A 22,505-nucleotide genomic window follows, 5' to 3' on the forward strand; every position below is an offset into this window, starting at 1 on the left:
AGGAAAACAAAAGCAGCAAAGTATCCGAGTATACGAGTATCCGGCAACAAAGTCCAGATCCGACTGTGACTCCGGTTCCAGCACAGGAGTCGCAGAGCATGGATCAGGGAAGTGGAAAAGTTCGTTGAACAACAATTACAATAAGCTGGATGGGGCAACAGCTGCGGACAGCTGTCGCAGCGTTGTCCGGCGAGTCCAGGACAAAGGACACTGCATGCTGTGGCGGATCGCCGCGTGGAGTGGAAACACTTTTCATATTACACAATATACAATCATAATAATAACAATGACAGATTTGTCTCTTCCGCATTAGCTGCTTCTTCCCCTGGAACCCAACACGTGCGGAAATGTTTCGGAGCCGCATTAACAATGGCAACAACAGCTACACCAACAAAGGCCGGTTGAATTACGAATTTTGTTGTGAGCAGAAGTTGCACTTTAGCGCTTTTTGGTGCATAAAGCGCTGTGGCTCGACAAATTAGTGTCATAATAATATATATATGCTTGTATTCATCTGCATTTCTACAAGTTTACTTTATTTGCCGGGGCTGAAAAAAATGGAACTCACCAACAAATGTTTTTAGATCTCTAGTTTACAAAAGTGGCAATAAAAATTGGACTAAAAAAGTGACACTAGGGCCTGTACTCATCCTTACTTTTGTTTGCCGACTTATATATTTTCTCCTGTTTGCGCAAAAGAAAATGGAACATTTTTTATGGCTGCTTTATCCAAACATTCAAATTTTGCTTGTCTAAATATTTTTTAAGCGTTGGCACACACATATGAATGTAGCACCCTTGCTAACATTTGTAATCGAAGAATGTGTTCTTTTGCCTATATTCACGGCGTAAATTGTGAACTAAATTTTTCAGTATCAAATTATTGATAATTAGCCGTTCAGTACACCCTTTAAAATTGTTATTTTATGTATTCAGTATTTTTTGACAATAATTTGGCGATGGGCTAACACTCCTTGAAAAAGCCGCCATTTTCTCGCTGTTCGGTCTTTTGATTGTGGTCTTAAAGTGTGGACGAGGAAAAAAAAAATCGATTGATCCTTTGTTTATTTTTATCGTCCAATCATAAAGAGTGTACTTTGCTTAACGGTCGAGAACACGGCACTTATTTTCTAACTCTGTCCAATATACATTACCTTACGGGAAACATCTTGTCATTAAAAACCACTGTAAAAAATAATAAAGTATTAAACTACCTTTATGAAGAGCATATTTTTAAAATTGTGTAACTTAGCGAATCAGCAGCATTAACAAATATGCGGCAATGGAATCAGGCACATTCAAACTGCGAAAAAATGCGGCCATGGAATCTCCATTGCATTTTGTGTTCTGAGCAGCAATAAGCATGCATTGCATTTTACGAAGTGAGTACCGGGAATTTTTTTGTCGAGACACTTTGTTATAACATATTTATTTGTTCTGTTCTGTTTTGTTGTGTCGTGCTGCCTTCCTCAGGTAACCCCCAGTCCTGCGGCCTGTAATATGCTTGCAAGGCACTTGTGTATTCAGAAACATTGCCATTTTGGCAAATACAATTTAAGGGTGTCTGGTTTTTGTAGTATGTATAATATTTATATTTATTTATTTAGATTTTTTGTTTAAGCTTACATTATAGCATACATAACTTTTAGTTTGCGTTTTCGTAAAGTTTATTTTACTAAATTACATTTGTTCAGTTGCCAAAACATTGACGCATCCCATGATTGCATTTGCATTTAATTTTCGATTGCATTCGCATTCGCCGCCTACGTATTTATTCAACATTTGTTTGCGAAGCGGGCGATTTTTCAGCGAACAACGAGCGAAGTAAAAAATGCATTTTCATATACCATACCGCATTCGGGTTGTATGCGGGAAATTAAATGCGAGCCAGAAAAGTTGAAAATGAATTTGCGCAAACTGCATTCAAGCATTTAAGATATTTGATTTCGTTTTTGCGCGCACAGAGAATAATTGCAGTTGCAGCTGCCACTGGCAAATGCAATCGTTTGCTGAGCATCAATCTCGTATCGGACCCATCCAGACGGGGGACGCGGGATTAAGGCGCAGCAAGCAGCGTTCATTAGGGATAAAGTTAGCATTACGAGTACGGTATAAATTCACTAAGTCACCTTCCAAGGTTTAACAAGAAAACGACCCACGGTTGCGTTGCTGTGCTGTGAGCCCGGTGCCTCGCGGTGCCTCACGGCAGCAGGCGCGGGTTGAACCGCCCCATGAACAGGATCATGCCCGTGGGATTGTGGCGCACGAAGTACAGGAAGGGCTTGTCGAAGCGCAGCCGAGGAGCGTCCGGCACACGAGCCTGCCGCGGACGGAGTGGCAGCGGCAGCTCGAGGTACTTGGGGTCCAGCAGGTCGTCGTAGAATCCCCGCCCGAGGGCCGACTCCTGCACCAGCGAGCCGAAGTCCACGACGGCCTCCGACGAGTCGAAGGCATCGTCCTCGGTGGCGTCCACGTCCTTGTTGCGCTTGCGCAGCGGGGGCGCCGGGTACATTTCCACGTGATGGTGCTCGGAGATCTTCTCCTCGCCGCAGGTGCTGAACGTGTTGATCTGGATCATGTCGGACAGGAAGATGTCGCGGTTCCCGGCGCCCGTCAGACCCCGCAGGTCGGCGAAGTCCGACTTGAAGAGGCCCCGCAGCCCCATCTTCTGCAGGCCCAGCGAGGCGTTTACGAAGGAGCGGTGCGAGAAGCGCGGCAGCTGCACCTCCATGCCAGGCCGGTCCATCAGCGAGGTGAGCAGCCGGCTCCAGGCCCGCGACTCTCCGAAGGCCGTCTCCACCAGGCTCCGCTCCAGGCGCTCCAAGTTGTCCATCGGCGAGATGGAGCTCTGGTGGCCGGGCATCACGTAGACCGTGCTCACCGTGTCCTGGACTCTGCCGAAGGCCACTACGGTGGCGTCCAGCTTCGGCTCATAGCCCGCCGTGAATCCGGAGCGGTAGAGCACGGCCGGAATGGGCACGAGCCGGCGCTGGCGCACGGTGGGGTGCACTTGGAAGAACATCTCCCCATCGCGATCCGCGGTGGAGCCGTGCGAGCAGTCCGTCTGGAAGAGGTTGGCCGATATGGTGGCCAGTGGCCCGTTCACCCACACGCTGTTGGTGCGCAGGTACTCCAGAACCTTGCCCATCGTGTGGCGCTTCACCAGGAGGTTGGTGCGGCGGCGCACGATGTCGTTGACCACGTGGAAGTTCACCTCCTCCACGTGTCCGGCGTACAGCTGCTGGGTCTTCTCCTTGAAGAAGGGCAGTATCTTTCCGTTGGCCCGGTCACTGAAGATCTCGCGCACGAAAGCCGCAGTGGCGATGTCGCTGTCCGTGGCCTGTTCCACCGAGCTGGTTATGTTCTTGAAGATCAAGTGCGGATTGAAGGTGACCATGTCGTCCAGCTTCAGGATCTCGTTCATCTCCCCGGACGTGCTTCCGCGCGCCCCAAGGAATACCATTGACAGCATGGAAGTGAGGGCGAACGGGGAGATGACCAGACTTCTAGCGGAGCTGATCTTCTCCGAGGTAATGGCGCGCCAGTAGCTGAAGGCGAGCTCGTTGCAGAGCCGCGCGAAGGACTGCAGGTCCGCGTCCATAGGTGCGGTGGAGGCCTCCAGCCCCTGGGAGGACTCCGGACTGGGTTCTAGTTTCACGGGGGGTCGGGTCGACTGCGTCGAGCTGGCCATTAGATTGGTAAGCAGCGGGGGCCGCTGGGAGGGTCGCTGCTGGCTCAACGCGGATTGATATGGGCTGTGGGTCGGAGTTGGGTCCGCCTTGTTGGCATTGTAGGGCAGCACCTTTGGCGGCTGGTAGTCCAGTTGATTGTATCCACCCAGCAGGGAGGGCTGAACGTAGTAGGAAACAGGCTTCAAGGTGTTCAGTCGCTTTGTGGTCGTTGAGGGAGCACTGGTAGTGCTAGACGTAGTCGTGGTTGGAGTTTCCGTTGTGGGCTTTGTAGTAGTGGTTACCCTTGTGGTTGTACTGCTGGGCTTCTGGTAAAGCACTTGATCCTCCTCGTCTTCCTCATCCGCCTGATCCACTGGTGGGTTTCCGTAGCTGGCCAACGGCAATGTAACCTTGTAGTTGTCGTCTTCGGGTTCAGTGACGCTCTTATCCTCACCGACCTTTTCGGCGCTAGGGTTCAGCGGTCTCACGACACTCGCGGTAGTTTCACCCAGCTTTACGTATGGATCCTCGTCGTCCGGCTGTATTTTTTGGGCACTGGTCACCGCCCCCGCATCCTCGGCCTCCTGTTCTTCCGAAATGGTGGCTGTCAGCTCGTCGGAAACTTCCTCCAATGACTCGTCGTCCAACTGCTGCGTCCTTACCGTGCTCAGTTCTATTTTTTCGGTCACCTGCTCGGAACTCAGAGACATGTCCGAATCGGAAGATGCCAAGGACATATCACCGGGAATTTCCGTGACCGGCACTTCGGACTCCTCCCGCTCTCCGCTAGCTGGTGCCTGGTATTGGGGCAGAAATTGGGCGGCGTTCGTGGCGCTGTCCTCCACATCGGCTATTTGGGAAAACTGCGGCTGCTGTTCTGGGTATTCAAGCTTTTCCGTTGTCGAAGTTTGCTCTTCTGCCTGAGAGTCTTGGTAGGCATTGCTCGCCGATGTCGACTCTTCCTCCACGAACTGCGGGGCGGTGGTCTCTGGCTCTTCCGGCGTAGACATTTCCGTGGTGAGGACGGGCTCGGGCTCGTGTCCTGTCTCTTTTTCTTGGAAAGCACTCGTCTCCGTCTGCTGCTGCTGCTCGTTGTATCCATTTGTCAACAGCTCGGGCACTTCCTCTTCACTTTCGGGGTGCGTGTAGCTTTCGGGGATGTCGCTGTATCTGGTCGTTGACTCCTCGCTGCCAGAACCCTCCTCACTGGAAGTGGTCTCCTGGTTGGGCTCTTGCGTCAGCTGATACTCTGTGGTGGTGGCGGACTCAACCGCGTCAGCCTCGGAGGTGCCCACTGAGGGCGTTACTGTAGACGCCCCTAATACGGGGACTGTTTCCTGTTTGGCGGGCTCTTGAGTTGGCTGCACCTCGAGGCGTTCGTTGGTAAAAACTTGCTGCTCCTCATCCTGGTCTTGTTGCTGTTGCGCATAAATCTGGGACAGCGACAGAATGGGAATCCGGTGGGTGCTCGTCTCCACGTGGATGGGGTTTGCTGGGAAAGCGTCCGGCTTGAAAGGGGCTGCTGTTGTCGTACTAGGAGTGGGTGCCTTTGTCTCGAGCTGCGGCTCTGGCTTGTACGGTTCTTGGGGCTCCTTAGGCTCCTCAGGCTCCTCCGTTTTTTCTGGCCTTGGCTGGAGAAGGAATGAGCTGTTAAGTTGGGCGAAATTGGTCAGGCGGTGTGAATCGTCTGGCGTTTGGGCCTTTGGAGGGAGCTTGCTCTGATCGCCTTGAGTGATCTGCTGTATAACATCGGACATGAGGAATTCCAGCTCGTCCTTGGTCTCGTTTGAATTTATCGGAACATCCGAGACCAGCGTGTTGGTGCCATCCACTAAGGTGGAGGCCACGGTGGCCGCCTGAGTCTGGAAGTTGGCCATGGAAATCTGGTCCGTAGGCTTAAGCATCTCTAGGTTGAGTTGCTGCACAAGGTCGGCGATCTGGGGGGTTACTTCAGTACTGTCAAAGTCATTAACCGTGCTGCTCTCAGAAACCGGAAGGCGAAGTGCCTGCTCTGTGGTGGCAACCGCAGCACCCGCCTCCTCCTGCAATTTCCAGACTTTGTGGGTTATAGCCGCTTGTGGGAAGAAGTTCGTTCGGTACACTTTCGTTGAGAGGCTCAAACTTAACCTCGTGATCGGGCTCAGCATCGATCTTATCGGTTGTGACTTCCTGTTCTTCCAGCGGTGACATCGGAGTTGTCACGAGGAACTGTGTCTGCCCGGGTAACTCCGTTGTCTCTGGCTCCTCCTGGCTGTGGTCGGTCTTGATCGGCTTCAGTGGTTCCGGCCTCCTCGTAACCGTAAAGTATTGTGGTCTAGCAGTGATAACAACCACGGGCGTTTGCTCCACGTCATCGTCCTCGAGGCTACTGAGCGTGGTATCTGCTGGCTGCGGGTGGGCCACAGAGGATTCTGTGGAGTCGGTGACGTCCTCTCCCTCTTCTGAAAGCATCGTGGCCAGAGTGCTTCCGCCATAGTGGGACGTGAGTGGCTTATTGCTAGTCAGAATTGTGGTGGGCTTGGAGGAGGTGGTCGGTAAACTGGCAGTGGTAGTGGTCGTTGCTGGCGCAGCGGTGGTGATGGCAACGAAGGCTACCTTTTTCTTGTTGGCCAGCGCTTCCATCTGCAGCTTGCTCTCCGCACTGTCGTAACTAACTGGACTTGCGACGGAGTCGTCTTCCGCCTTGTCTGTGGTCGACAGGTCCTGGGTCAGGGACTGCACTATTTGGTCCATGGAGAGGATTTGGGCGGGTGAGAGCTGAGGAGCTGGCGATGGTGAGCCGAGGTGCAACTGCTGCTGCAACTGGGTGAGTGACGGTAGAGGAGTCTTTTTCAGAGGCGAGTGAAGCGCCGAAGGATCGGCGAGCAAAGTAGTCGTGTGTTGAGAGGAGTCGGCATCGTAGCTGGGCATCGGATAGAATGGTTTGTGGGTGGTGCTCGAGGCGGGAATCACATTAACCAGTCCGTAGCTCTCGGCTTGTGGCTCCCCTGACACCTTACCCGATTCAGTGGTGGTGCTGTGCACTGGCTTCGTGTGGATTCGGTTGTGGTGCTGTGTTGTGGGACGGTTGACGGGCCTGTTATGCAATTTCTGGTGGTGTAGAGCAGGTGGAATCGCTGTGGTTTTTGCAGGAGCAGCCGTCGTTGTAGTGGGATCTGTGGTTGTTGTAGTGGGAGCAGTGGTTGTTGTTATCGATGCCTCTGTGGTTGTTGTTGTAGGAGCCTCGGTTGTTGGAGTTGTTGTGGGAAGCGTTGTTTGGGGCTCTGGTTCTGGAGTGGTGGTGCCTGGACTGGACTCTGCCGGTGGCTCTGTGATTGGGGCCTCTGGCGGAGTGGTCACTGGCTCGGGCGTGGTTGTTGTTGCTGTCGCTTCTGGCACTGGCGTTGTTGTGCTTGTTGTTGTCGTAGAACTGGCTGTTGGCTTGGGCTTCTTGTGGGGTCTCTGCGGTCTTGGGTGCTTCTGAGTATCCACAATCTGCGGCTGAGGTGCAGATGCAGCGGAGGCTGATTCACTCACTTCCTGGATCATTGGTTTTGGCTTCGACGTGGGCTTCCTCTTTGGCTTCGATGGTTTTGCGTTCCCACCGGACGGTCCAGTACCTGGGGCTCGTGTGGGCTTGCGTTTCTTCTTTTTCTGTGTGGTCGGGGCCGGCGGTTGGGTGGTTGTGGTCGTGCTTTCTATTGGTGCAGGCTCCTCTTGCGTCACTTGAGTGGGTGGCTCCGTTTGGGGCTGTGGGGCCGGTGTGGTTGTTGTCGTTGTCGTTGTCGTTGTGGTAGTTGTCTTCTTCTTGACCTTCTGTTTTCCCCCAGTGGACTGGGATGTAGTTTCGGCCGCAGTCCCACCGTTAGGCTTTTTCACGCGTTGAGGTTGAGTGGGCTTGCGCTGCACACTCGCCGGCTTCTTGGCCAGCTGGTGGCTGAAGACGATTTCGGTGCTAGAGGGGGCGCTGCTCGAGGAGGTGGGCGTGTGAATGATCTCCTGGTTGTTGTAGAATACGCGCCGCGTGGTGGTCTCCGGCCGACCTGTGGTGCTCGGCAGCTTTTGGTAGATCGGCTGCATGTGGAGGAGCTCGAACTCGGGCATGTTGGCGGCCACCTGTTGGTATTGCTGCATTCCCGTGTACACGGACTCCATCGGATCCAGCTCCTCCTGCACCACCTGCGGTGTCACTTGGGTGGTGCTGGTAGTGGTTGCTGGCTTGCGTTTTGTGCCCGGCTTGCGCTTCGCCGGCTTGGGTTTCTTTCGTGGCACGGGTGGTTGGTGGCGCCGCCCGGGTGGATGTCTCCAGCAGCTCCGATTCCGGAGTCATCACAATCTGGGGACGGGCGCTGCTGCGGGAAAATGTCGCCACCCGTGTTGCCGAAAATGGCGGGCAGAATAAGCGACCAGGAGGACGAGACGTCGGGCGTATCCAAAAGGGGGGGAAGCAGCTCCCCGGAGCTGTTCTTGGACGAGCTGGAGGCCACCTCCTTGTTCAGCACGTCCTGCACGCTGTTCACAATGTCCTGGACATTCTTGTCGGGATTGCTCTCAGCCAGCGGGGCGGGGTGGATGATGGACGGTCCCTCGCCGTCGCCGTTGGCCACGATGCTCTGAATCTCCTGCATGGTCATCAGCCGCTTGACCAGCTCGCCGTGCTCGTCGAACGTGTAGAACTCGTAGCGGTCTGGGTTAAGCAGCACGATGGGGCTGGCCACTTGCAACGACGGCTGTGGCTTCGGGACCTTGTGACCGAGTGCGTCCGTGAACTGCGGCTCATTGCCATCGAGAACCACCGAAACCGATGGGCTCGCACTGGAATGAGGAGCATTATTAGAAATTATTATTTGAGAGTAAATTTATCAATGGACTTATACAATAGACTTCTAAAACAAAATTTCGAAAATCATATTTCTATCCGTAGTCATTATAAACGATATTCAAAAAAATACAAAATAATTATTATTAAATTTTATTAATTTTTTTAGAAAAAAAATTATATTTTAGTTTTAATATTTATAAAAAAAAACATTTTTTGTAAGCGTAATCAAATATCGTTTAGAAATATTTTGTGAGCGAAATTAAAAAAAAAATAAATAAATAAATAATGGAAATGCCCGTTTCTACGCAAACTTAATCTCAGATTTAAAGAAAAAACTTGATAAAGTCTTTGACTTCATTAAAAAAATCAGGCAACTTAAAATGTTTTATTAAAACATAAATAAAGATGTTTAACTAACTTGCTAATCTGTGCTTTTAACTTTGACTTTATATAAAAAACATTTGGTTTGATTGCTAAAATGAATGTGTTGGGCAAGATTTCTCATATCTCTACACCTAAAAAAAAACGAAAAAAATCTAAAAACAATGTTCATGACTTATGTTCTTTTGTTCTCATTTTGTAGTAATTTTTATTAAGTTGCTGAGGGTGTCGAATCGTCAAATAAGCAATGAAGTGCGATTTTCTTTATTATTTTTATGTTTACGGGATTAGGCTTGATTTTTTGCGTTTATTAAATATTTTCGTCTGTGTGTACTATTTAAATTATGGTTGCCAAAGAGTTTTGCTATTTGGCATTAAAAGCGGAAACTCCCAAGACGTCTAACGGTTTACACGTCAGATCCCAATTTATGGGTCGCAGAACCATAGCAGCACGGTTAGAAGGACATGTTAAGATCAACTCCTTAAAATTCAACTGTAGCGTTTGTTTACGTTAATGTGCCATAATATCAGCTAATCGATTCTGCGTTTTAAATCTATCTGCTCACCGACCTAAGAAATGGCATTCATGGCATCTGATTTTTATAAAGTCGTACTGGCGGAATTATGTATCGTTTGTCCCTCGGACGGCGCAAGTCATGTTGCATACTTGGCGGCGCATCGTTGGCATTTTAATGGAAATTGAGCACTATGAAATGGTCGCAGAAAGTCACGCAGTCATCCTGCTCATCCATCCCGCGGCCTCCAGCCCCAACACCCAACCCCCAACCCCCAATCCCCGTCTCATCTGCATCTCTATCCTCTATCTGCATTTGTGCAGCGCTTAGTGGGGATATCTCGGCACACACTACAGTTTACATATGTTAGCTGGCGTCGGTGGTGCGTCTGTGTGAGTTTGATATGAGTATGCAAGTAATTCCGCGTGTGGCATGAGCACATCATTAACATTTAAGCACGTGAGCTGGAGCGTGCTTAGTCATATACAGCTGGCTCACACATACTGCAAATGGACACATATCCATATGCCTTATGCCACATGTCATAGAGCGGGCTGATGCATCGTCAGAATCATCAGCGCGGAGGGGGAAAATCCCCTCATGCGAAAATTAAGTGCAGAATTGTGTTGGAATGGGATTAGGATGAAAATATTCCGTAAAATTTTTGTTCATTTTCAACCGGCTCTCGTCGATTTGCAGCTCAGTGCGATTTGGGCTTTGAGGCGAAAATAAATGATTTATTGACTTGTTTCCAATTTAATTTTTAGGTAAACGCTGCCGACACAGTGACGTTTTCGTGTAAATGACCCAAAGAATGTCGGGCACACAGATTGGTTTTAATTGGAATCCGGAGGGCAATGCAGCACAATCAAAAATGCATGTAAATATTGCAGATGCGCCTGACTGCAGTTGCCATCAAGGACCTGCGAATCATCATGGCCGTTATAATCGTTATCGTCCTTATCGTCGTTATCACCATCAGCGGCAACAGAGTCATCAGAGGCAACAGAGGCAACAGCTCGCAGTCATTACCATCGGTGGGCCGAGGGAGCGGAACTCCGGCAGCTGACGCAAGACGCCGCTGGCTGTGAATTTGTTTATGCGCGGAATTAATATGAAATTGTGCCGGAACCTTTCAAACAGCTGTCTTTGTGCCAGCAGAGTGGCAGTTGGGGCGCCACAAAACCGAAAGATATGACAGCCTTTTGCTTTCGTGGAGCCCTTCTTTCCAGCGCAGATTAGGGATAAACGGTTTCGGGTCCTCTTCTCGAGCATCGCGTCCACTCAAACCCAATTGATTAGCATTGATTTGAAGTTAATGAGCACTCAATTTAGTCGCTGACGTCTGGCCCTGGCCCATGCTCAGGCCCCTTGGTCGCGGCCCACCTCCACGCACATACACCCACCTCCACCCACCTATCAATGGGATTCCGAACGCGTGCCACAAAGTATGCAGCGCTTTCCAGCCCACTCCAGTACGCTTTGCGGCCGCAGAGCAAATTAATTAAAAATACTAAGGCGAGTGCCCAGTCTGACCAACCCACGCTCCTCGAAACAGCGGCTACAACAAAGCAGGAAATTCTATTTCAATTAGTGGCAAAAATTGCAAAAAGCTGTGCAAACAAAAGATTTTCCCCAGCAACAGCAACAGCGATAGAAACAGCAAACAAAGGGCAACTAAAAATGGACGAGAAAACAAAGAGGCCCACCCCCTACACGGAAAATAAAAAGATTGGAGATCAAAACAATATAATCTAACTTAAGCTGATAAAATTAGGATGTTGTTGATTCATGGGCTTACGATTTCTCATGGCAAATCCAGCTTTTGTCTACACTTCGCGTGCTCCTTAAATACTTAATTAAAAACTTTTAATTTATTCGAAGTGACAAGTTAATGGGACATCAAACGTATCTTATAAATGCATCTGTAAGTCCACCAAATAACTAAAAGCAAAAAGTGCATTTTGGGCCTTTGATCCTTAATCTATTATTTTTTTTCTCAGTGCGGATTCCTTAATTCAGGCAGCAAGGCCGCAATAAACGTAAGCCCGTACCTGTACAAAACCGGTGTGTGTGTGTGTGTGTGTGTGTTGTGTGTGAACTCACCTGGAACCGATGACTTTCTTTGACGGCTCAGTCTCCTCGGCCCCTGTGGATGTGGCTGTGCTCAGGGGAGGATTTGGACCCGGACCCGGACCCGGACCCTCCTCCCCTTCAGGAGGAGGTGAATCGTAGATGAAGGCCGGCTGCATGTTGGTGGACTTGGGCTGGCTCCGCTGGCTGGACGTCGTCGAGGTGGTCACATAGGTGACCAGCGGCTGCTGCGGCTGACTGTTTGGATAGGCCGGAATGCCGGCGGTGGCCAAGGCCAGCCAGAGCAGCGGCCAGAGTGCCGGAGATGTGCGCGGTAGACGCATTGTGGGTTGGTGGGGTGCTGGCGCGGAGCGGGCGCTTTGGTGCTTCAGCCCCGGACTAATCTTAAAATTGTTTTCCTCTCCCTTTTGCTGACGGGAGGTCGGGACCTTTGGCTCACTGAGTCCGATTGGCGCTTAATGTCGAAGGACGCTGCATAAACATCAAGCGAAAGCTGCAAAACGAAATAAAAAACTAATTAAAGCATTGTTAATGAAGGCGAGCGAAAGCGGAACTCCGGCGAGGAATTTGCATAAAGTGTGGGCCTCCCTAAAGAAACTCGCGCACTTTAAGCGGCGCTGCAGGAGGTGCATTGTGGCAACCGGCTGCTTTTAGGCCCATGTCATAATCAGGCGTCCTGGCAGCAGGCAAATTGCCAAGCACCTGAAACCTGGCACGCTAATGCGCCTGTAATTATGCTAATAATAACGAGCAGCCACATGAGGCGAGTGGGGGAAGTAATGCCATTGGAGTCGGCGTCTTTGCAGTAAAGCATGCTTTCAGAGCCTTGGCCTAAGTGCCAGGCAATTTGGTCATAAGCTGGGGATATGAAACACACCAGCACCCCCTTCCAGCCAAAGAACGGCCGTGTGCATTACGGAATGCATATGCCACCTGATGGAAATTTCAGATTCGCAATAACTTAAAGCGGCATTCAAGTTGCCCTACGTGACTGAGGATTCGCAATGCGGGAACACCGGGCAAAATCCGTTCCAGGTATCTGGGAAATGATTCTTATTTTTAGCCAAGGCTCCCTTCCCGTAGCTCTCCTCTTTCGATGTTGTTGTCTGTCATTTGCTATCAGCATTGGAAATCTGTGCAAATACTTGGCAGCCATTTTGACAGCTTTCCTGTTTCGCGTCGTGCCACTAAGCCCTCTGTGCGCGTGTGTGTGTGATATCACAAATGAATTGTCAATGGCGCGACATGAGGGAAACAGCATCCCGGCAATATGTTAATAAGCACAATGGCCAACACCAACAACAACACCAACAGCAACGCAGCGGCAAAGCCAAAGAATGCGCTGACAACTTAAAGCCGACGCTGTCAAAATGTTAGCTTACAGAAACGTATCCTGGCAAACATACTGAGCCCCCCCCCCCCCCCCCCCCCCTCCCCCTGTGGCCCACGTCCCTGTGAACTTGTGAACCCGACCAGTTTGCCACATCACGTACACACACCAACGCAGGTCATGAAACAAGTCCATATACAGCAGATAGCTAAACGATTCGTGGTCAATGCGAAAAAAGTCGGCCATAAATACCGAGGCTGGCCATAAAAATATGCTTGCTGACTGGTTGCTGACGGCATTGGCACTTTTGGTCCTATTTTTGATTTCATCCGTTCGCTTCATGGCCCCCGAACATCAAGGGGAGTACAACCAAATTAACATAAATTGGGCGTAAAATATATCAGCATAATGTAGGTTTCACAGAGGCCGTCAGTCCACAGACATCGGCATCGGCATCGGCGACAAAGGACTCGTCACGGCCATAAGTTGGCAATTGATTTGTAACGGTAAATTACGATTGTCAGCGGTCCTTCGGCGGACTTCGAAGGACTTTTGGAAGTGTAGACGGGGAGTGGAGTGGTGCCGAATCGGTTGACATTGAAATGTAAATGAAATGCCGGCCCCGAAGAGTGGCTTACCCTTTGGGAGGAGCGCCCGAGAACTTAACTGAGGTGAGGTGCCAGGACAGATTGGTCGGACTGCCATTGTCTGGGTCGACAATGACGCCGAGTGACATGACAAGTGGCCGACAAACACACACCCGCCCAGCAAACAGAAAGTCACAAAGGGAGCGCCCCACACAAGCAAGTGCTCCGTGTGCCTGTTCAGGGTCCAATCCAGATCCAGATCCAGATTCTGTTTCAGGTTCGGCCAAGATGGAACCTGACAGCTGTAGAGACAAGCAAGCGAATCGAGATGGGAAGAAATGAGACCGCACACGAGCTGGACGTTTGTTTAAACAAATCACTCCGACATTTCCATATATTGGGGGCAGAAGACCAAGGGCGAAAGGGCCGAAAAAGCGTAACACATGCAAATTGTGTGTGTGGGGAGGAGACTGGCCATAAATAAAACGACAAAAGGTGTATTTAGCCAAAATGACATTCTGAGGCATGTGGCTGGCAGACTTGGCTCAGGACATATTCCCATCCTCAGACCAGGACGGAGGTGTGTCTCTCTAAGGACACTTCCGCCAGCAGCTAGATGGTAAATATATTTTGAGTAGAAAGAGTGTCAGATGCCAGACTTCATAAGCATGGGAGAACAAAAAAATTAGCATAAGCTACTGAGTTCTTGAAACCGTGCTCCGCAGTTGTTTGACTTTAATTGAAACTCAGTCCTAATTTAGCTATATTTCTACTATATTCGAGCTTAATGATGGACACCGTCCGGATCAATAATTCCTAGGAGTTGGGCTTGAATGTTGAGTGCAAGCAAGTATTTGCGGCTGGGGAAGAGGGGAACTTAAGTCAATTGAGTTAGCCAAGATGCTTGTGACGAATATAGCCGAAATTGGTTTTAAGGCTTCAGAGCCAGCACCAAATAAAGTAGACAAGCGGTCAGCAAATGAGCCACTCACACGAGAACAAGATCTGGGTGTGTAAAAAGTTGAGAAGAGTTTGCAACGTTCACAGCGTCCATCGAATGTGTCACGTCTCCTGGGTTTGTGGAAAATTAAGATTTTCCACCATGGCGAAACTTGTTTTGGTTTGTTTTTTGCTTGTTAGCCATTGATTTCTTATTGGATTTACTGCCCGCCCCTCCGCACACAGCAGTGCTTTGGAGCAATCAGTTACCGCTTGCGGCTAGGAAATTAAAGCAAATCGCATTACGGCGCTTAGTCAAGGTCGCAGTACACTCGAGCTTGCATAGCTCGCACCCCGCCGTGCGGAGACGCCCTTCCCCTCGGTGTATCAGCCAGCTGTTGAGCCTGATTTTTGTTCCTGTTTCATTTGTTTTTGCTCTCCAGGAAGCACAGCCAAGTGTTGGCCCACGTTTAAACACTCTGCTTCCGACTGACAGAGCTGGGCTTTCTCTTTGGCAAGCCTTCAGCTCCAGCGCCATCCAGAGCCATCCAGAGCCATCCAGAGCCATCCAGAGCTCGCACTTTCGCACTCTGGCGCTCCCACGGGGTCCGGTGGAGTGGTTGCTGGTGCGCTACACTAACAGAACTTTATCGCTCTGTTTCCGCTTCCGTTACGTTACGTATACGCTCCCCGAGCGTGGCCTCCCGACGCTCATAAGATGTAATTTCAGCGCTGACCCTGCCGTTCGCCCAGCTTGAAAACTTTCCTTCTCGAGCGCAGAACATTTGATTTTATTTATTTTTTTCGATTTGCGCTTTTCTTTCGAAGTGCGCACACAAAACACCCGCACATGTTGGGCTGTTCTTCTGGCGTCCTGGTCGACGAAGCGATTTCATTCCTTCCGGCCCACAGTGGGCAAAGGACATGGTTGCCGGCGATCAAGTAGCATTTTAAGAAGACCAGAACAGTATTTTCTTAGGCCCACTTATATTTGTTCACCTTTGTGCATATTGTTTTAAATTTGTATGACGGTATTTAAGATTAAAAACAAGCCAAGTTCTTTCACCTTACCCAGAACCAATTTTTCAGTAGCGCCAAAGTAATACTTATAACAAAATTAAATTAAAATTTTTTTGCGATACTCAACAGTGATTTCTATGGGGTCGTTCACTGGCTCATGGGTAAATGAAATAATAAAAACAGTAAGCAGACAAAACGAAAAACAGTCACACCTCTGTTTTACTTACTAAGTTAGCTTAACAATACTTAAGTAAATTTTACTGTATTCTGTAGTAAAATCAATTAAATATTCGTATTTATTTAAATTTATCAGTCGTCATTTATAAGGGTTTTGAATAGCTAAAAAAACATGGATAGTTCACGCTACATTTTTTTTCTTATGAAGTAATTACAGAATTTTTTTTATTTGTCAAAGAATAACTTTTTCATTTAATCAATATTTAAAATAAAAATCGCCGATAACTGTTTTTTTTTGTAAAACAAAATATAAATCTTAAAAAAAACCGCTGTTTCGGACCGATATTATAAAAGAGGTGGGCAAGATTGCATTGCATAAAATATATTATTCAGAATCCTAACGAAATTCAATTTTAAATGTATTTTCAAAAAACTTGTATTCTTTATCTTAGTAGACCCAACAACGGAAAACTGGGCTTGGTATGATTGTTAAGAAAAGGAAAAAGTAATGTTTTCTTAATAAGACTAAAAACATTGAAAAACGTGAAAATGCCAATTTAGACAGTCGTGTTGACGTACTTCTCTTTCATGGTATTTTAGATAAATTCCTTATGAAACAGAATGATGGGTGATGTTAAAAGTCAGTCGATGGGTAGACGGAAAATTGTAATATATGTATAATTTAATTAATTAATTCCACTGAAATAGATGCTAGCCGAACACACTGTGCACCCATTTGCGCTGCCTTTTCCGCTAGTACTACTACTGCTACTGCTATTGCTACTGCTATTGTTACTGCTACTGGCAGTTGTGCGCCTCTGGCCGGCTAATGTGCATTTTATTTTCCGATTCCATTGCCGGCGCAGCTCAGTCGATTCATTGGCCATTTACTGGCTGGCAGTGCCCCTTCCGCACGGGTTTTACCCGGGCATGTGCATGACATATATTGTTTTGGAAAAGATTTCGCACGCCGCAGGAGCTCGATATAATTTTCGGCATTCCATTCCCATCACGTGCATATCTCGCTATGCCAATCTTCATTTGGCTATGAAACTTTTCGGCTCCGTTCCCCTTATCTGGCTGTCTATTCTTTGTCCCGGCTGTTATTGTTCGGAGCGGATCGAATTCCGAGAGGACGTAGGTGGATTGTGTGTTTATGCCTGGCACACCCGCACAAAGGCCGAGGTGGCATCGGTGGCATCGGTGGCTTCGGTGTCTGCCTGCCGCCGACACCGCACTTCACCATAAATAAATCCCCGCGCCGGGACAAGAAGCTCGTTTCGGCTTTATAGTTTTTCAAGTTTCTGCGGCTCAACGGCAACCGCTTTGCCTCGCATTATTCCACTTCGCACGTGTCGCCCATCGAGGCTTCGGATCTTCCTGCCATTGTCATCGTCGCAGCTCCAGCAGTCTATTGAATGACTCTGTCCCGATTCGATCCCAGTCCGTACACGTTTCGCTTGCTTCTGGTGCCGGGGTGTCCGCTTGTCCGGTTGTCCGCTTGTCCGGTTGTCCGGTTGACCGGACTGTCCTGCAGCTGCGCCAAGTTCCAAAGTTATGGGGCCAGGGCGTGAGCGGGATTAGGCCACGTGGCGTGGCTCATGGCCCGACTGAAAAAATGAAACTCCTTGGCAATAATTAGCAGAACTTGCCTAGCGACTTGCCTACCGACGTCACGTGATTCGTGCATGCGGCCTGCAACACTATGGGCAGTGGAGGCGCAACTTTTCAGCTACGCATCAGGCGAAAAGGAGAAAAGGCGCGAGGCGAGCGGCGAGCTTCTGATTGCCGCAATTTATCAAATGGCGCGTGCTCGAGTCGCATTGCATTCGCATTTGTCTTGGCCGGGTCAGAGTGCAGAGTGCGCCCTGCCGACGACAACCAGTCGTGTCAACATTTTAATTGATTACGTTAAAGCGAGGCCATAATCAGGACCGGTGAGCAGGCTTTAAAGTGCGAATAAATCGCTTCAAATTAAGTAAAACTGCACACAGTTGTGCAGCTTGCAGTGGGGCATTTGTTGGGATTCGAGTTGATAAGGGCTTAAATGAGAACGACGACAAACGGCGGGGGATTCACCACCAGGCCGTGCTTAATCCATTATGCAATCGCCTGCCATTATCACATTTGTAATATATTTATTGTGCTGCACAGTCGCAGGACATGAACTATGGTGTGTGCTTTAAAGCGGTCCAAGTTTGGTCCGGTGTCATAATTATTTGCACTTTAAGAGTTCCTGACACTCGGTTATATGCACATAGGCGTGTGTGTATCCCTCATGGTCCCACACCTCTGAATTCCACATGAGTAACCCTTCGCGCTTGGTCACTCAGTCCCGGCTTGTGACATATGAAATGCCAGGCTCGAAAAGCCCCGAAAAGGAAAAGGAAACGAAGTCCTCGCAAACACTTTGATTCCGCACACATTTTGCACAGCAGCAAATTTTTCAATTTATAATCAAAACAAGTGAGGGCAGCTGGGATGCCGAGGGATTCCGAGTGAGTCTGATGTCTGCTTGTGGCTGATTAGTATGAACCCTAAGAGGTCGCCTACTGGCCACCCTGCAACCTTGGCACATTCAATCATCAGGCATTCAGGCATTCAGGCATTCAAGCATTCAAGCATTCAAGCATTCACTCATTCATTCCAGGGCTCTGCAGCCAACAAACTGTGAAAAGGGACCTTGAAAGGTGCACAAAATCCTTTGCTCTGCCCTGCACAAAAAGGCGTCGTATCCTTTTATGCCCAACTGCGTTTCTTCTGGCCAGCGAGCGGTCGAGTGTGTGTGAAAGGATTTAGCCACCATGAGTGTGAGTGTGTGCGCAGCGAGGGTTACCCCTTTTGCTTATCCCAACTCCGTCCATCGGCTATTTACCGTCCGCTGCGTCATTCGCTGAATGGCGGTGGGGCACACCAGCGGCGCCCTCATGTTGGCCATATCCGTGTCCTTTGAGCCCTGACTTGCACAATCACTCGCCTTGTTTTATCAGGCCGCCGTAATTGCCGGGCTTTCAAACCCGACTGGCCGCTAGTGGGCGGTCTAGGACTGATTAGTGAGCCGCAGTGAGTCAGCTATTTCCAGTGCATTAGTCATGTTAATTAACCCCAGGCGGAGGGCTTTTCATAATCTAGTTGCCCGAATTACATTACGCTGCGCCCAAGCCCGAGATGAGTTAAATCTATTATTTAATTGCATTTTAAATTCACCAGCGGCCACGGCAAAGGCTTGGGCTCTCTCTCTCTCTCGGTTAGCAGGCTTACGGCTTACACCCAGAAAGGATATGCTTGCACACCGCACCCACAATCGGGGCAGGCAGCCACCCAGATAGGTGTTTGGGCCACCCGAACTGGAAACAAATCCGTGCAGAGGACCTCCCCCGGCAATACAAACATGCGAACATTTTTCATGGCAATCTGCTGGCCAAGTCGGACCTCGGATAAGGTTCTATTGCCTCCCAACCACTGCTGCCACAGGCGCTTTTGGAGACAGCAAAAACGCCGTTGGTGCACGGGTAAGTCTTTCGTCTCACTTCACTGTGGCACAGATAGAGGCAAAAACGGCTGCGAAACGAGGCCAAATGTGCGGACAGTTATGAAGATTTGTGATATCGCCCTGTGCAGGCCTAGACAGGCAGCGATATCAGGAGTGATAAGTTGGCCGGGATGAGGCCAATAGATGCCCTTTATTGCATTCCATGTCTGTGATGTTGTGTTGTGCTGTGCGTTAGTCTGTATAAATTATAGATCAGCAGACACTATCTAGCTTTTTTTCGGAGAGAAATGTGAGAAGGAGAAGTGTCTCTTATGTGTTTACTGCGAATTAAGAGGTCGTGGTCAATAAAGGCAACTTGCTCTGAGGTTTTCGGCTTGAGCTGGATTCCCCAGTTGCCAATTGGGACCTTAAAGCATCCTTTGGGCCCCGCAGCAGACCTCCGATGGCGTCGCCTTTCAGCCGAGCGCTCTGCTCCAAAGCACATAATTTAGTGCCTGCAGTTGAGGTTCAGTTTCGCCAAAGCTGCTTTACCTGTTTTGCATAATTTCCGTTATTCCCCGCCCCGCGTCCCCCAATGACAACGTCAACAGCAGCAGCTGCGGTGCATTTTGGGCCCTGCCGAGCATCCTTTCGGACATTAGCCGCCTGTTTAACATTTTATGTGCAGGTGCTGGGCTCGTCAAGCTGAACTCTGTTTGCCCTTCTTGAGACGCGAGCCGAGCTGACTGCTGTCGACTGCTGTTGACTGCTGTCGACTGCTGTTGACACAGTTAAACGCCGGCCCATTTATTATGCGAATTTATTGTGCCTCAGACAGGGAGTTGCCGAAACTTGCATTCTGACCGCACGGGCTTAAATATTTCCGCCCGAGCTCCTCGGCCAACTCAATTAGGCCCATTGCAGTGTGTGTGTGTGGGCTCAGGTGCGTACAAGTTTATGAACTTTGCAACAGCCCCTCGCACGAACGGGCTGCATGTTGGGCAAACACGCAACGCATTTTCCCACTCACGCAAATTACCAAATAAGCGACGTGCGAATTTGCGTATGTGTGCTGCCCAACTTGCCAACTGCCAGCTGGCGAGGGTGTGGATGGGCCGTGGATGTGCCGTGGATGGGTCGCCAGTGGCGCTCAAAGTTTACCTTTGGTTTTTCGTGCAAATTTGATTTGGTTTCTGCTGTCTGCCGCTGCCGAGGAACTTTAAGTTGCATTTCGGGCCCAGTGCCCGTGATTTTCGGGGATCTGTGGGCGTTTGCATGTGCATGTGCGTGTGCTGCCTATTCGTATTCGTGGGCAGGTGCATAGTTAATTTGCACAACAATGCGCCGCTCCGGCGCCTGCTGCATGTAGCTGCGCATCTTTGCCATTAAGTGGTGCAAAGAGCTGGTGTGGGACCGCTAACAGCTCCTAAAAACTCAATTACCAGTCCCCAGGTTGGCTGGTTGGCTGGTTGGCAGGTTGGCAGCCGGGGGCGCTGATGGGAAGTGCCTGTTCTGGGCCCAAAACTTAAGGCACATCTGACTAGCGGGCTTGAACCACACCCGTTCAGTTGGACTGGCAGGCATTTTAATTAAAGGCTGCTTAGTGGAAGTTGATTAGGCGAATTGTGTATGTTAATGTGCTCCCAGAAGTGGCAGGCCCAACGCCACCACTACCGCTATTGCCAGTGGTAAATTGGGGCGGCGTCCACAAACAGCTGCAGCTGTTCGGAAATACACACACCTGCACCCATGTATTAGAACACAGCTCCGAGGGTCCAGGCCCCATTACGTCAGAATAGACAAACTTTCGACGGAGTTATGAGCGCCGCAGGCCGAACTGCAGTTTCATTTCGCATTCATATGCGAAACTTTGGCGCATGCTTAGCTCGCATTCGCAATTGCAATCGCATTCGCTTTCTAACGAAGGCGCTTTAAATCGCTATTAAAACTCACTCACATCCAGGAGCGGAGCTGATTGGAGCGGTACTGAGCTGAGCTGAGCTGAGCTGGCCCACATGTCTGCCCCGCCCACTCGCATGTACATCGCATCCTGGATTCAGGACACAGGACGCAGGACGAAGGACAGGTCCATAAGTTGCCAGGGCAGAGAGCAGAGAGCAATATTTTGGCAACATTTTGTGTGCGCGCATTAATTTATGCAAATAGTTGGAAAATATTAATGGCGGCCAGCAGCAGCTGCTGGGGTTCTAAGGGCAGCAGGGGGGCAGGGCAGCAAGAAGAGCTGCAGAGCAGTAAATTGAACACTTGGCCGGTCGGGCGCTTGGGCATTTGGTCGTTTGGGCGGCATTTGAATTAAACATTTATGCCTTTATGCCTTTAAAACTTGGACAATTTCCGCTACATTATGGGGCATAAAGGCCAATAAGCCGCACACAGCAGCCCGGCCGAAACTACAAGTAAAAGCAATCGACATGGCAGCGCCGAAAGCGGGCTGCACACTCGCAAATATTATATTATATGTAAGCAAAATGGCGCACAGCACAAGAAATAAACTTATGGCGCACTTCCGCAATAGTCAAACATTTTATTTCATTTTATACACCCCTCTGGCCCTTTGTCTGCTGTTGTGTGATTGTGTGCTGGTGTGCTGGTGTGCTGGTGTGCTTACCATCAAATATGGTCAAAGAGCAGTTCGAGAATTAAAACGAAACAAAACGGAAATGCTACAGAAATCAACCAACTGGCATAAACTTTGCGACCCCTTTGCTCACCATCCACCATCCACCACCCACCACCCACAGTTCCACTCACTTTCGGCTTTTGTTATTTCTGGCCGGCTGCCCCGACCAAATCAAGTAAAAAATGTTTGTTCTGTTGTATGTAGTTGGCTGTGGAAAATGGTCATTTCCCGTGCCCAATAAAAGGGCCACGGGCTCGCAGAACTAGTGGCCATTCGAAGTGACGTGCTGACCAACATCGAGGCCAGCACTAATAGCTTCATTAGCTCGGATGCGCGGTAAATACTCAACTTTTGTTCCCGACCAATTCCGGGCGGCTTTTGTTCTTTGTTAAAGCCACACATTGCCCAGGCATCGAAAGCCATCAATTAGCTTCAATATTTTCAATCTGCCACGGGAAACTCTTCGGCAAAAGAATCCACCACAAACGGCGAGAGTCCGTCGAATTAGTTTCCCCCAAAAAATACAATAAATGGCGCCGAAATATTCAGAAATCTATTTACTGCCACAGGATTTCAGCGATTGGTTGATGGGCGAACATTCTTTGATGTAGCTGCAATAAAATGCAATACTGGATGACTGATAAAATGGATTGGGGATATATTTTATCGGAGGGTGGGGCTTTTGTTTATTGTAATATTAAAAGCGAATGCAGCTTTCAAACTGCAATAGTTCAATTTGAATGCAAACCATTTGGGCTAAAGCACTGGCGTCTAGGATGTTGTGCTCCCGACCTAGAAGCATTTAAATATTTATTCATTGCTTGCCATTTACTTGGACCCCCCTTCACTGCCCACTTTCAGTCACTTTGTTCTTCCA

At 49.4% G+C, this 22,505-nt stretch overlaps 1 protein-coding gene across 1 annotated transcript in view; it reads right to left on the minus strand.

Annotated features, from left to right (window-relative positions):
• Positions 1–1,589: 1,589 nt before the first annotated feature.
• Positions 1,590–22,505, minus strand: part of LOC128256399 (mucin-17) — a 33,376-nt gene continuing 12,460 nt past the window's right edge. The window contains 5 exon segments of the mRNA XM_052986740.1: positions 1,590–5,721; positions 5,756–7,913; positions 7,915–7,989; positions 7,991–8,465; positions 11,475–11,955. Of these exon segments, the coding sequence (XP_052842700.1) occupies positions 2,201–5,721; positions 5,756–7,913; positions 7,915–7,989; positions 7,991–8,465; positions 11,475–11,785 (6,540 nt within the window). The 5' untranslated portion in view covers positions 11,786–11,955 and the 3' untranslated portion in view covers positions 1,590–2,200.

The sequence above is a fragment of the Drosophila gunungcola genome (genome assembly GCF_025200985.1).
Source record: "Drosophila gunungcola strain Sukarami chromosome 2R unlocalized genomic scaffold, Dgunungcola_SK_2 000017F, whole genome shotgun sequence".
NCBI classification, from domain to species: domain Eukaryota; kingdom Metazoa; phylum Arthropoda; class Insecta; order Diptera; family Drosophilidae; genus Drosophila; species Drosophila gunungcola.